Here is a 13892-nt window from a genome sequence, read left to right as displayed (position 1 = left end):
TCAGCATAACCTGCTCAGGGGATGCCTCAAAAACTGGGGAGAGTCACCGGAGCATCCTATGACTGCAAACCTGTAGGTGGGAGAATGGGCTGCAGCGTGTAAGGGGAAAAGGACACAGGTGAAGTCCTGCTTAACACTGGGCCCTCTCCTGTGGGTACCAGGAGCCTGTACCCACATCAGCATGGCACTGCTGCTGTGACACCAGTGCTCCCAGCATGGCAGTGAGCTGGGTTGGAGCACCAGGCTGATGTGGCCAAGCACTTCCCTTCCCCTTCCCCTTCTTGCCTTAAATCCACAGCAAGGATCACAGCTCTAATCATGGTTTTAAGGCACAAGGAAGACAGGAACGAGGGCTTTCTGTAGCTCCAAACGATTATCTGTAGCTGGATATCTGCTAACCAAGAAGCCTTAAACTTATTTAGTCAAGTGAAAGACAGAGCTGTTGGGAAAGTGGCTGCTGTTGCCATTAAAGCTGAGACAGGAGCTAAAAACATGTGTTGGGTCTTTAGCTCTGATGCATCTTTTCTGGCTAGCCGTGGGCAAGACACTTTGGTGGCATTTTTGAAGTGGCGGGAGGAAGACCGGAGTCCCCATTGCAGTTCAAGGGAACTGAGGTGCGTGGTGCTCCTCCGAAAGCCTCTCATCCTCATATCCTCGTGTTTCTGCTCCCCGAAGGCAGCTTGAGAGGAGCCTTTCTCCTCAGCCTGGGGCCGAGATGGCTGCGTGCTGCCACCTCCCCGGCACGGCTCGTCTCCCACAGGCAAGACGCTCGGTCAATGTTCCATGCGTGATTAATTCAGGCAGCAAGGGTAGGAGACAACCCGAGCTCTGGAAAAATGTCTGTGCTGGCTGCGGAGCTGGTAATAGCAGGGACCAAGTAGGGAGGAAGAAAGAGGATGAGGAGTGGAGATGGCGGCTCTTGCCCTTGCCCTGGGATGGCCATGGGCAGGGGGGTTTAGGGTCACTGCCCGCACTGTGGTAAGCTCTCTCTCAGAGCCACTGACCAGGGAATTGCAGGGGGGGGCAGCTCTCTGGGACCCTGTGCGAGCCTGACCTCGGCATGGGGACCTGTTGGCTGTCATGGACCTCTCTGTTTGTTGCACCAGACCTTGGGGTTCACTGGTGTGCAGTGTCTGACGCTCGTTTAGCTCTTTCTCTTCATCCTTCTGTTTAGCTGGTTCAGTCCTTCCCCTCCAGTTTCCAGCCTCTGCCCTGCTTTTAGTCTCTTCTTTCCATCTTCTCCTTAGGATCCACCTTTATCAGATGTTTTCCCATGCTTTGCTCAGACTTTCTTTGACGTGCATCCCCTCCCTTTCTCCTCTCCCACCGTAGACCCTGCAGAGAATTTGTGATGAAGCACGACTTCTGCCAGCATGTGGGGTCAGACGTCGGTCCTTCTTTATTCTGGCTGCGGACTGGCAGTGCAATCTGGGGGGAATGTGAAAACATTACACTCTTCTGCTGTACCTGCAGTGCAAAAAGGGGTGTATGGCATTGCCCTGGGGAGCGCAAACCCTTCCCCCAGGCTTTGCATCTGCCCCTGGGGATGCTGCAAAGCAGCCTGATTCTGCTGGGGACTAACATCCCCTGGCTTAAACCACCCGGGGAATGGCGTGCTGCTGCGATGCTGCCACGCCGGCCCTTGCCGCGCCGGGAGGATTGGAAGTCCTCGGGCAGCAGGACGGAGCTGACGGATTGCTGTGCATTATGGCATCTGTCCCGTCCCTCTCGCTCTCCCCATCTGCGTACCTGCCCGCTGGCGGTTACTCAGCAGGCTCCGCGCGTCGGTGGAAATGAGCCTGTTTTTTCCTGTTATCGAGGAAGCAGTTATGACTGTGATGCTCAAGGACAAGCCTGGGCCTCCCACTCCCCCCCCTTCCTGTAACAGCACAAAAGAAAACCTACCTAAGCCGTTATCTTCGCCGGGTGCTGCCAGAGCAGCTTTTGGTTGGCTGGAGGCTGGGAGCGATGCCGGGTCCCCCCTCCCAGCTCTCCCGCCTCCCACCCGATATAAAGCGCGGCTCCTCGCCGCTTTTCCAGCCGACAGCACACGGCCGTGGGCGCAGGTGGTGCCGCAGCCGCCCGTTGCGCGCCCCTGCCGCCGCCGTAAGGACCCGATGGGTTGCTGGGTGCCTGGGTGCCCAGCTCTCAGCATGTGCCGGGGGTTAGCCACGCTCCCCATCACTTGCCTGGAAAGGTAAGGGGCTTCGCCACACCGCAGTTCTGGGATGCGGAGGGTTAGCCGGAAAAGACGCACCTGACTTCGGAGCGGCTGGGCCAGCCTCTGCTTGCTTGCGGCCGTGATGTTTGGGGTAGAAATTGGGGCGCAGACCGCACAGAAACACGCAGCCGAGGGATGGCCCGAGCGATTTGTTTCGGCTGCATCCGTTCTGCTCCCCAGGAGGGGAGCACAGAGGTAAAACCCGCAGAGGCAGAGGAGGCTGGATGGGGCTGCCCTGCCTGTGCCCGGGCGTACAGACACACGGGGGTGGTTTCTCTGGCTCCGTCCCTGCAGAACTTGCTTCAGGTTGACAGCAGCAGGACTATTTTTGTCAACACGGTCAAAACGTGAAGTGACATGTTGCTCCTCCTGCCAAACACGGCTACAAAGCCCCACGCTGCCGGCTTGACATTTAAACACTTATTTTTGTACGAGCGCCTTGGGATGCCTGAATGAGCCGCAGCACACAAATAGCAGCGGGGCCGCGGGCTGCCTCGGGGGGACCCCGGGGAGAGGAGCCGATTTAGTAGCAGCAGCTCCCGCCGTATTGCCGCAGAGACCTCCCGGCAGGGAGGTGCCTCCGTGCTGTCACCGCCGCAGAGCTGCGGTGACAGGCAGCCGCCTCCCGAGCTCTCGCAGAGAGGGCTCTGGTCACAGGAGCATCGTGCTGCCACCGGCTTCGCCGGGTCTCCAAGGCATGGGGTAGGTGGATGGTGACACCGGGGAGCGCAGCCATCTCCCCGGCGTGGTGGCCGGCTCCTGGTGACTCAGGGGCACCCCTCCCTCCCCAAAACCAACCAACCAACCAACCAAAAAAGCAGGGGAGCATTCGCCCTGCTGCAGCAGCCTCACAGCAGGGAGATGCTCCCGCTCTGCTGAGCAGAAAGAAATTGCTGTGTTTTTCCAGTGCTTTGGGAGCACTGCTGGCGGGGGGGGGAACACAGGATAAGGAGCCAGGTTAGCTCCAGGGAGCCGGGGGGGCTGCGGGGGCTCCAGCTGGGCACTCAGCAGCTGCTCTGCTATCTGCCCCAGAGGAAAAACTCGCCATGCTTTATAAATGCATGCGGCGCTACCTGGGAAGCGAGCGGGAGGAAATGGTCCCCTGGGCTTAACGCACTGCAGAGCGTGGTTGCCAGGGAGCAGAAAAAGCAACTGGGGGAGCATTTACTTCATTCATCAGAAGGCAAAGAAGCAGCTGAAGCTGAGGACCGAGGGCCGCCCCTCTGAGTTTTTTCATGTCCGTGGGGTGCAGCCCCTGCGAGGTGGGGGGGTGGCGGCAGCAGTGCGATGCTCCAGCAGTCCCACCTCTCTCCTTCCTCCCTTCCAGAGCCAAGGATCTGAAGACCCGTTTAGGGATCCTGCTTCATAAACCAGAGCTGGGACACAGGATCGGGACCTCCAGCAAGCTGCAGCTGGGCTCCAGGCAGAGGTAAGCCAAGCGGTACCGTGTCCCAAGTTCAGACCGGGACAGGTCCCCATGGACCAGGCTGTCCCTGGGGATGCTCCTGCCCATCTGCGCAGCAGAGAAGACAAAACGCAGCTCGCCCTCCCCACAGTCCCACCCCGGCAGGCAGGGAAGGCGGATCACCTCCCAGCTCCGCCAGTTATAAAATCAGACTGGGGAACTGATGCTCTGGCATTAGGCACCAGAACGCAGGTCCTTAGCAATAGGCCAGAAACTCAGAGGGCACCCGCAATTCCTGGTGTCTCTGACCAGTGCCTGGGACCCCCAGGGAAGGAAGGCAGCACTAAAAACAAAATACTAAATACGGCTGCAGAAGGCAAGGCATCTTCTTGCAGAGGAGGCTCCGCTGGGCTTGTATCGGCAGAAAAGGGCTCCTTTGAGTATCCTCTAGAGAAGCTACCTGGCCAAACCTGTACTATGGAGCTGAGGTCTGGTGAGCCGTCGGGGAAGGTAAAAGAAAGGGAGAAAGGCAAGAGAGCGCACAGGTAACGGATACTGGGGTCTCGCTTTGGTTTCCTACCGAATGCCGCTGCTTCCCTTCTTTACTCTCTCCCGTTAATGAGGCTGCTTGACTGAAGTGCTCCCATCCTTCGCCGCGAGGCAGGAGAAGTGTTCTCGGCGGGACAGCGAGCCTTACGTCCTTTTGTCTTTTCCAGAGACTCCTCACGAGAGGTACTCGAGTGGAGGGAGTCCTTCGACCAGCTCCTGAAGAGTAAAAGTGAGTAGGATCTTGTTTTCTTCTCTTGGTGAAAGGGTGTAGGACAAACATGCTGCCGGTGAGCAACGGGGTGACTGTACACTTGCAGCCAGTGTACGACATCTTGTCTCTTCCTCAAATGAGGTGGTTTAGGAATTAGAAAGTTGCCCCTTTTCCTGCCCTGACGGAGCCGATGCGTGGGGCTCATTGCCTGGCTTGCGAAGCTGTACCCTTTTCTTCTGGCCGGGTGTTTTTTGGGGGGCCCAAGCGCAGCCTTGCAATGCCTTGCTGCTGCCTTGGGATAGGAGCATCATCGTGGGCATCCCGTGCGCAGCAGTCCATCAGGGAGAATGTCACGCCATGCCCTGATGGTCCCTTTCTCCACGCTCAGGAGAAGGCACCGTGTCTGCTCTCTGTCCTTTGCACGGCAACGCAGCCACCTCCTCGCAGGCTTTTGTTGCTCGTTGCTCAAAAAACTGCATTGCTGCCCTCTGTCTGTCTGTCCTGTGCCTCCGGCGGTGGCTCTTCCACAAGGAGAAGGAATTCAGCTGCTTTACTGGGTTACATGTAGCCATTTCCCCCTCCAATATTTGCTATCTGTATGGTGATGCACAGGGTTCCCCTAAGGCGCTGTCTCCCTCTTCCCACATGCGGACAGTACCTCCAGACCCAGAGAGGGAACCTCTTTTGGAGTCTCACACGTAATCGCTTCCTTACGCCGGGTTTTACAGCAAGTACATAAGAGTAGAAGTGCCAAAATTTAATACAAAAGTAGCTGTCTACCTTAAAAGCTATTCCACAGCAAGAGAAAGTCCTTCCATAGTGCTAGTTTGGGGCTAGGCGTATTTTATTTTTTTTTTCCAGCCTTCCTCACGTGCCGTGATGGCTAACGAACATCTCCGGCTTTGTAACTTAATACATGCCCGCAGCCCTGGAATCCTTGCTGCAATTACTCTCCCATATTCCTCGGCATCTCGTTCCCCTTAGATCTCAGCTGAGAAATAAAAATAAAGCCGCCGCTGCTTGGTTCCTGCAGATGTCCTGATACCTCAGTGGATTTCTCCTTAGGTAGAATTAGCTCTTTTCCGAAGCTGTAAAGAAAATACTCTGAAGCCTCATTACAGAAAGGTCAGATAAATAAAACCAGAGGATTACTTGTCTGTGGGAAAGGATTTTATTGGAGTCTAGAGGCCAATTAGCAGCGTCTCAGAGGGTGGAATTTGCCCGGAGGGAAAGGAAATCTGCAGATGTCATGGTCTGAGCTCCCAGCGCTGCGCATGGCAGCCACCCTCCTCTTCCACCCCCACCTTCTGCCTTGTAAACTGCTCTTCCCTCCCTTCCCCAGGTGGGGTGACGGCATTCCACACCTTCCTGAAGACAGAGTTCAGCGAGGAGAACCTTGACTTCTGGCTGGCGTGCGAGGACTTCAAAAAGACCCGGTCGAAAACCAAGCTGGCCTCCAAAGCCAACAGGATCTTCGAGGAGTTTGTCCAAAGTGAGGCGCCCAGGGAGGTGAGAGCATTTTCTGCCTCTGTCCTGTGGCATCAAATTGGGCGGGAAAGAGATAAAATATCCTGTTGGGTTTTATGAAAGTGGGAAAATGTGCTCTTGTTCATGGGAGCTTTCATTTCTAACCTCGTGTGGTCTACTAACATGAAGAGATATAAAGGCTGGCCAGCATCTTCCCCCTCATCTGAAGATGTAGAGAACAGTTTTTCTCCCCCCATGGGAGGGGATTTAATGCCAAGTTAATGTTTGTGGACGGTGCTTCCTTGCAGGTGAATATCGACCACGAAACCAGGGAGATCACCCGGAAGAACCTCTCGGGTGCCACCTCCGCATGCTTCAATGAAGCCCAGGCCAAGACCCGCACCTTGATGGAGAAGGACTCCTACCCCCGGTTCCTGAAGTCCGCCTCCTACCAGGACATGACCAAGCAGGCCACCAGCCGCGGCATCAGCAAGCGGTCGCATACCTGACCCAAACCCGTCTCCACTGCGGGGGGACGAGCCGGGGGACCAGGCAGAGGCTGAGAGACGGTTTGTGAGGGCTGAGGTCTGCACGGCGGGGTTTCGGTCGAAGTCCTGGCATTTTAGGAGGATCCTCAGGATCTCAAGAACTTCTGCTTCTCACTGAGCTGCTGGGAAGAGAGGTCCTCCCTCCCCGGAGGAACGGAGCGGGTGGAAATGGCTCACGTGCCAGCATGTGCCCGATGCCTCCCCTTGCAGCACGGCCAGAGACCTGCGCCTCCGCAGGGACAGAAAGAAACCGGATTTGAGTCGCAAGCCCGGGATAAAGAGACCGGATTCCCCTGAGCATCCGTAACGGGAGAGCTCTCTCCTGCTCTCAGGACCCTGCCTCTGACCTGCAGCATCAGCCGCCGGCTGCAGAGCCGGCACAGCAGCCTGCAATTCCCGCAGTGCCCGGAGCAACCACCCCAGACCTGCCAGCAGGGCTTTTCCTACGAGGGAATGGCCAGAATAAAAGTTCAAAGACTACGTGGTGTTGTCAGCCAGAGGGACCCTGCGCCTGTCTTCTCCTGATCCTGAGATCCTTATTCTGCCGTTTCCCAGGCGTGCTCTGCATCAAAGCTTTACACCTTCTTCCAGTACAGCCTATCCCTAGGAGCGACGTTTTCATCCCTCACTTAAGCTATGTGACCTTTAGATTGCATAACTTTTTATTACTATTATTGTTATTTATTTTATCATTATTATTATTATTATTATTATTATTATTATTATACCTATATTTATTAAAAGAGCACTGCTCAAAGCATACGCACGTCACTTGCTCTGAGGAGCTTGTAAATTAAATTATTTTAGATATTGTAGCACTTAGCATGCCTCCCACCTTTTCTGTATAATAACTAAAGAGGGTTGGCCAGACAGATGTGTAACATGACCGTGGAGCGAGGTACGACGCGAATAGCAGCAGCGAGAGCTGCAGTCCGGCAGGGCTGCTGGAGGAGTCCAAGGCAGCAGGTTTCTACTGCCGCTGATGGCAGTAAAAAGATGCTTCGTAGTCCCTGCTGTTTCCTTTCTCCCCTTAAATGGAGCTTCGTGGACAGCATCTCGGCACATAGGCTTGCACTTTGTCCTAGACAGAGAATAGTGATGTAACACATGCACTTTGGTGAGTGATACTATTGAAAACTTATTTTTTTTTTTAAACACACGGGAGAGGAAACCTGGGGCTTTCCCCTGGTTTAAAATTGCATTTGGTGTTCCCTTGGCCAGTGAAACCAGTCTGGAGCCACAGCGCTTCAGCAGAAACCTGGGGAGCCAAGCGAAACACCGATGTGTGCCATGAATGCGGTGTCTCGGGGGGGGGGGCGGCAGTACCTCTCATCAGCTCAGACCTGTGGGGTGAGCTCTTCAGAAAGCCCCTCTGAGCAGAGATTTCTGGGTCCCACAGTCCGCCTGGAAAACGTGGATCCAGTGCCAGCAGCCGGGTGGGTGGGTGATGGGGAGCCCACCAGTGCTGGGTCACGGGCAACGTGCCACCAGCATAATTTCCTACTGATACAGCCTGGGGCTGCCACACGTACCTCCATTTGCCCCTAAAGACCAAAACTGGAGGTCCTTATCCTGCTGGTAATCACTCTTTGCTGAGGGAACCGTCTTTTGCTGCCCCCACCCCCCCAACATCGGGCGCAGCACAGGTTCGCTGGGACTTTTCGCGGCTGTTTGAGCAGAGCAAGGGACCGTGAAAGAGTTTGGGGATGTTGCTTTGAGTCTTCTTCCACTTTCCCCATCCTGGTTCTACCTCTGAGCCTCGGTGGGTCCTGGCTGCGTTTACAGGGAGATTTTAGCTGTTTTCTTATTTATTATTTATTTTTACAACTGGAACCACCCTCGTTGTGTTACTGAAGTGAACGACGCACAATGGTCTGTTTTCATTACTAACACAATATTGTCATTATAAAATAAAATGTAAAGAGGAAAATCCTATGACAACATGGGGTGTTTTTTTTGGTTGCGGGCTTTCAATTAAGTTTTACATTGTAATTTTGGATGACTTGCACAGCATACTAAAGAAAGGTGCCTGTGTTGGATGGCTCGAGGGGCATTTACAGTCGCTTTAAAAGTTGCAATGTCAGGAACAGAAGAGGAAGACTTGTGAACAGTAAAGCTTCATGGTATTTGGCTGACTGAAGAGAAATGCACAGTTCACAGCAAGAATGAGAGCAGAAGTTAAGTTTTTACTATTAATTGCCAGGGTGTTCAGTACTGGTTGTATTGTTCACCATTTGCTGAGCACTTTACAGGACGGCAGTTCCCAATACTTATTTAATATCAGTAAGACACCGGTCTCTTACAAGCACAGGAGGATTCAAGTTAGCAAAAACCGCTTTTGAGTGACGGTCATAAATAATATTTGACTGTTATCGATAACTCAGCTGATGACTGAATTCATTTACACGGGGGGAAGTATTTGGCTCTAGAGGGGATATCAGAAACCATCCTACCTCTGTTGCAGCAGGTGCTGTCTCCGAGGTCTGAGCAGTCCCCTGTGTCCCTACGGGATGCTTTGAGGGGGATGATGGGGTGACGTCTGCACCTCCAGGGACCAGGGGAGCACTGGAGGGCTGCCTGCAGGGAGGGGAGCATCCAAGTGTAGCACAGACATGCTAATGCTCCGAATAAAAACCAAACAAAACATGTTTTTACGTTGTCTTCTTTCTACTTATTGCGTGCTTTGGAAGCCAAAATTAACTGGCCTGCGTCAGCGGAGGAGAGCGTGAGTGGACTGCCATGGAGGAGCTGGCATCACAGGTGACTGTAACTCAGTCCCGAGGTATCGCGATTAGCACAAGCCAGCCTCTGCCACTAAAAAGCTTTTTACGAGCAACTGCATCTATAACGACACCTTATGTCTCTTCTAATACAGCCAGGCAGAGTCCAAGGATCATCGTTCGTTGTAAAATACATCATCTCTTCTCCTTCCCTATTCCCTACAACTGTCATCCCCCTAGCTGGAGGAAGGTAGTTTAAACTGCCCTTTATCTTTTATTCACTGTTTCATTAAGCGTGCCCTTGTTTTACAAGGCAGACAGTTCGGAATCGCAGCAGTCTGCATGTATACCTGATCTCAGTGCATGTCAGAGGGAAGAAATGAGCTGAAGGGTGTCCAGGAAATATTGAAATTATCTGGCATGAAAGAGCAGCAAAACAGTCTAGAAGCAGATAGAAACAAAATCATGATTTATTTTTTTTTAACTGCAGTTTCTAACTAAAAACCAAAATGGATATTTTGTCCTACATGCCTTGAACTTAATTTAAAACTGATTTTCCATTTAAAAGAACATTTAAATTGGCCAACAAAAAAAAAAAAGTGAAAAAGGATTTAGAATGAAAGTCTTTTCGAACTTTCTTTAGAAGGAAATTTGAGGCCACTTCCATTCTTGATGCACCATGCGTGGAAACGGGTGGCCCAGGCTGAGTCTCAGCCTCGGCGGTAGCCCTCGGCCTTCTCAGCTGATACTGGAGTATCCCATTTGCAGCGTAGCTTCATCGCTACAAGCCTGAGATGCTTCCCAAAGAGAAAACTCGGTCAATAAAACCGTACTTGTGTCCAGCGTGAGCCCTGCGATTGCTGGCAAATCCCAGTGGTAATATAGCAAAGCCTTTAAAGCCTTGGGACGATAAAAAAAAAACCAACAAAAAACAACAAAAAAACCCAACTCACAAAACAACATTGAGAAAGAGGAGCCAAAGCTTTCCGCGACCGCCTTTGGGCACGGCCGGCTGCGGTTGCTTCCAATAAACCACAACCGAAGTTTCCCAGGGCGGAGGCTGCGAATTTGGAAGCAGCAGAGATTTGAGCTCCGGGGAGCAAACGTGAGGACTGGCGCTGGTTCCCCCCCCTTCCCCCTGGGGTGTGACACATACTTGCTCCGGGGCCAGGTTTCCATGAGCCGGGATGGGGGGTGGATGTATTTGGTGGAAAAAACCCAACCCGTTTCCCTCTGCCCTGGGACCCGGCGTGTTCCCAGCGGCAGCTTGGCGGGGTGGCATCGTCACTCAGCCGTCCCTTCTCCTCCTGCGGCCGGGGGTGTCCCTGCTCTGGCAGGACCAAGCAGCTTTAGGGCATGTACGTGCATGCACGAGTGGCCCCACGAAGTCATGTATTTGGGCAGGTGGAAGTGCATGTACAGGTGTACGGATGCATTCTGTTATGTGCAATGCAATGAATGCACATGTGTAACAACACACCTATGCAGGCAAATACGTATATGTGTACATCCAGGATTTCATATTTTTTTAAAGACAGCCTGCAAATAAACGCTGTAAAAGGTTGTTGAAATACACTTTTGAGGGAAGCTCACCAGCAAAGGGGATGCACTGAGCCATTTCCAAGACCGCGAACGCCTCACCCAGCGCTTTGCGGCGCTGCGCCAGCCCCTGTGCCAGCCGGCGGGGGAGGGAGCAGCCGGATCGCACCGCTTCCCGCCCTGCGGCTTTCGCTTCAAGGCCTCGGCCTCGAATAAAGCCCCAGAAATCCCGGGTGATGTGTTTCCGTACCGCACGTGTCCCTCCCGCTGCGTGTGCAAGCTAAATGCCGAGGTTGCCAACCCGGTCCGGCTGCGCGCGGGGATCCTCACCCCCAGGGTGCCTTGGGAACCCCATCAAAAATCAATGATAATATTCAGGCTTTCTGACACTGCCGGGGCTCTGAGGGCAGCGCCGGGCTCTGCAGCCCTCCTGCCCCTGCGGGGTTGGGGTCCCTGTGGTGGAGGGCATCTCTGGCATGGTGCAGCTGCAACCGGGGCTCAGCCTGCAGGGAGAAGGAGGGGATGAGAACCAGCCAGGAGAAACGCTGCTGGGGAACGGCCTCCGCTGCGCGGGAGATGCATTTAAGCTCAGGTCCCCAGCCTGCCTCCTTCTTTGGCCTATTTTGGCTGATCTGGGATGCCTTCAATGGATGCGCCCTGCTCTCCTTGCCCAGGGGCTGCGACACAGTGCTCTGCTTGGTGAGGTCCCTGCCTGCCTTGCTGTCGCCCTCACCTCTTCTTCCCAGCCCGCTCCTGCTGGCAGATGTTCTGTTTGTGGGTTTTTTTTGGGGGGGTTGCATTTTTTTTTGTTTCGTTTTGTATTTTTTTTTTTTTTTGTGATAATGAGGATCGAGCAGCAGCCTTAAAGGCTAGCAAGTGCAGGTTAAAAATGTAAAAATGCTCCACGGCAAAGCAAAATGTGGTTGATGCTCCTGCATGGATAGCATCACCTGCCGGTGTTTAAATCGCATCTTTCCGTAGACTATTTTCCAGGGCTGTGTTCCAACACTGAAAGTCACATCAGCGCGGCCAAGCATATAAACCCTGGGACATTCCCATTTGGAAATATAATGAGGAAGCAAGTGGAGGGAACATGAAGAAAAAAGCCATCCTACTATTCATAGCTACTGTAAAAATTATTTTGACTTTGGCAGGCAAATTTGCTGCTGCGTTTTAGCTCATGTTTATTTGTAGCTGGTAGCCAGGGTGTGGATGCTTGGAGATGTTGTCTCAGGGGATGGGTTGCAAAACGGGTGTAGGTCCATCAGGATGGAGGAAAAGGAAGATTTCCTTAATTGTGCCCTTGATTCTCCTTCTGGCTCTGTCTCTGCGGCTCATCTCCCGAGTCCCTGTGTGCAGTGGGGGCAAATAAGGACTCTGTAGAAGCGCAAATACAGCAGGAACGACATAGCCCGGAGGCTACAGGAATGGTTGTGGAGAGGAGCTCTGACTCCCATGCTTTACAAACCTTTGAGGCCCTTCTATTCCCCATAAACTGCCTGTCACAGAGACTGAAGAGTTTGAACTTACGCTGTTGTGCATGACTGTATGGAAAGCAGTTGGAATCAGGGATGAGAGACAGGGAGAGCATTACCAGCAAATCCTTCTTTGCTGGCGTGCGGGCACAGGATACTTCTGCCACAGCCCTGCCGGTTGCAAACACCTTGTTCCTAGCTAGCATCCTAGGGTTTGGGTTCCTACCATCCTAGGGTTTGGGTTCCTACCGTCCCAGGGTTTTTCATCTTCCCACCATAAGAAACTGAACTACTTTAATTAAATCAGCAAGCTGAACAGGGCTTTTGTACTTGGGTAGCTGGATGCTGTGATATTGTTATGTATTGTAACACCGACTTTTATTTTTTTTGGATGTCTTTATTGCTGGTTCTGAGCCTGTGACGTGCCCCTGCTCTGCTTGTTTGTCTCTTTTCCAGCCCGCAAATAGGACGTTAAACACTGGCAGTTAGAGCCCCAGCTCTGGTCAAACCGGGACGGATGCTGTTGAGTTCAGTAGATTTCTGTGAATTAAAATGGGTTCTTGACAGTGATTTGAGATTGTTCCCTGAGTTTTCACGGTCTTTGTCCCTGTGGGGCTGTGTCGAGGTCTCCTGTGGCAACACAAACTCTGTGAAACTCCATCCAGAGACTGCGGGACGTTCCCAGACCTTGCGGATGCGCTGCGTGCTGTGGGAAAGCTCAATATGACGGTTAGGTACAAAGATGCGACTCCTGCACAGGCAGAGCTTTTCAGAGCATTTGTGAGTGTTGTGAACACATTTGTGAATGTTGGCATGCGGATGTGAGCGAGCAATGCAGAATACACACAGATTTGGATATGCGTGTAAGACACGCGCGGGACTGCCCCCGTGCACCCCTCTAAGGGTGTGCTTTTCTGCATTCATGCCCTCCTGTTTGCATCCAGCCACGTCTCCGTGCGCACACGTGGATGCCCAATTTGTGCGTGTACCAACACACCGCGGAAAGCCCGGCGTGATTCACCCGGTGTGGTTTCAGCCCCATTTCAAGGGTGGTCCGAGTCTTGCAGCTGGCACGGAGGTGGCTGGGGAGGTTCTGCACCCCGGCGAGATGCTCTTAAAGTTACAGAGCAGCGGGGGAAACCGGGTGGCACGTCACAGCCTGGGTTCCTCCACGTATTTCCTGCACAGGCTTCGCAGGCGGATGGGAAGGGGCCGGAGGACGGGGCTTTCTCAGGCGGCACTGTGTTTGCCCAGAGCTGCCTACAAGGAGGCTGGTGCCGGGGCAGCGGGCAGCTGCCTGCTGGCCAGCGTGGGGTGAGGGTAGGAACACGCCGGCTGCGGTATAAACGGACCTGGAGCTCTGTGGTTCCCTGGGTGAAATTTAGCAGAGTGGCTAGTTTCCTCCTGTGGATGGATATACCAAAAGGTGAGGAAAAGCCTGAGATAAATTAAAAAAAAAAAACAAACACACTCCCCCCCCCCCCCGTCCATCCCCCCCCAAAGCCAAACCCAAACAGCAAACCCCTGTGTCGGCGCATTTAATGTCTCTGTGCCTTGAGCTGCTGCTGAGCCACTGCTGAGCGCAGGTTTATAAAAAGGGTCTGCGGGGGGGGGGGAGGGGGGGACACGACACACGACTGTGTGGGGAGAGCACTTCGCTCCCGACCTCTCCGCTGTGTGCTGGAAAAAAAAAGTCGCCAAACAACCCCACCCCACCCCCAAAAACCCCAAACCCCAGCATCCCTCCACAAAGTGGA

The 13892-nt window shown here is 53.4% G+C and overlaps 1 protein-coding gene across 1 annotated transcript; it reads left to right on the top strand.

Annotated features, from left to right (window-relative positions):
• Window positions 1-2117: 2117 nt before the first annotated feature.
• RGS16 (regulator of G protein signaling 16) lies at window positions 2118-6362 on the top strand (the record flags this gene model as incomplete). The annotated part of the gene is made up of 5 exons (XM_082483576.1): window positions 2118-2197; window positions 3549-3650; window positions 4343-4404; window positions 5729-5895; window positions 6162-6362. 5 exons carry the CDS (start codon window positions 2118-2120, stop codon window positions 6360-6362), a joined length of 612 nt encoding a protein of 203 aa, XP_082339702.1.
• Between the last annotated feature and the right edge of the window lie 7530 nt (window positions 6363-13892).

This window comes from Vanellus vanellus, assembly GCF_965231255.1.
Source record: "Vanellus vanellus genome assembly, chromosome: 5".
Classification (NCBI taxonomy): Eukaryota; Metazoa; Chordata; class Aves; order Charadriiformes; family Charadriidae; genus Vanellus; species Vanellus vanellus.
This window is presented reverse-complemented; position numbering and strand designations above follow the sequence as displayed.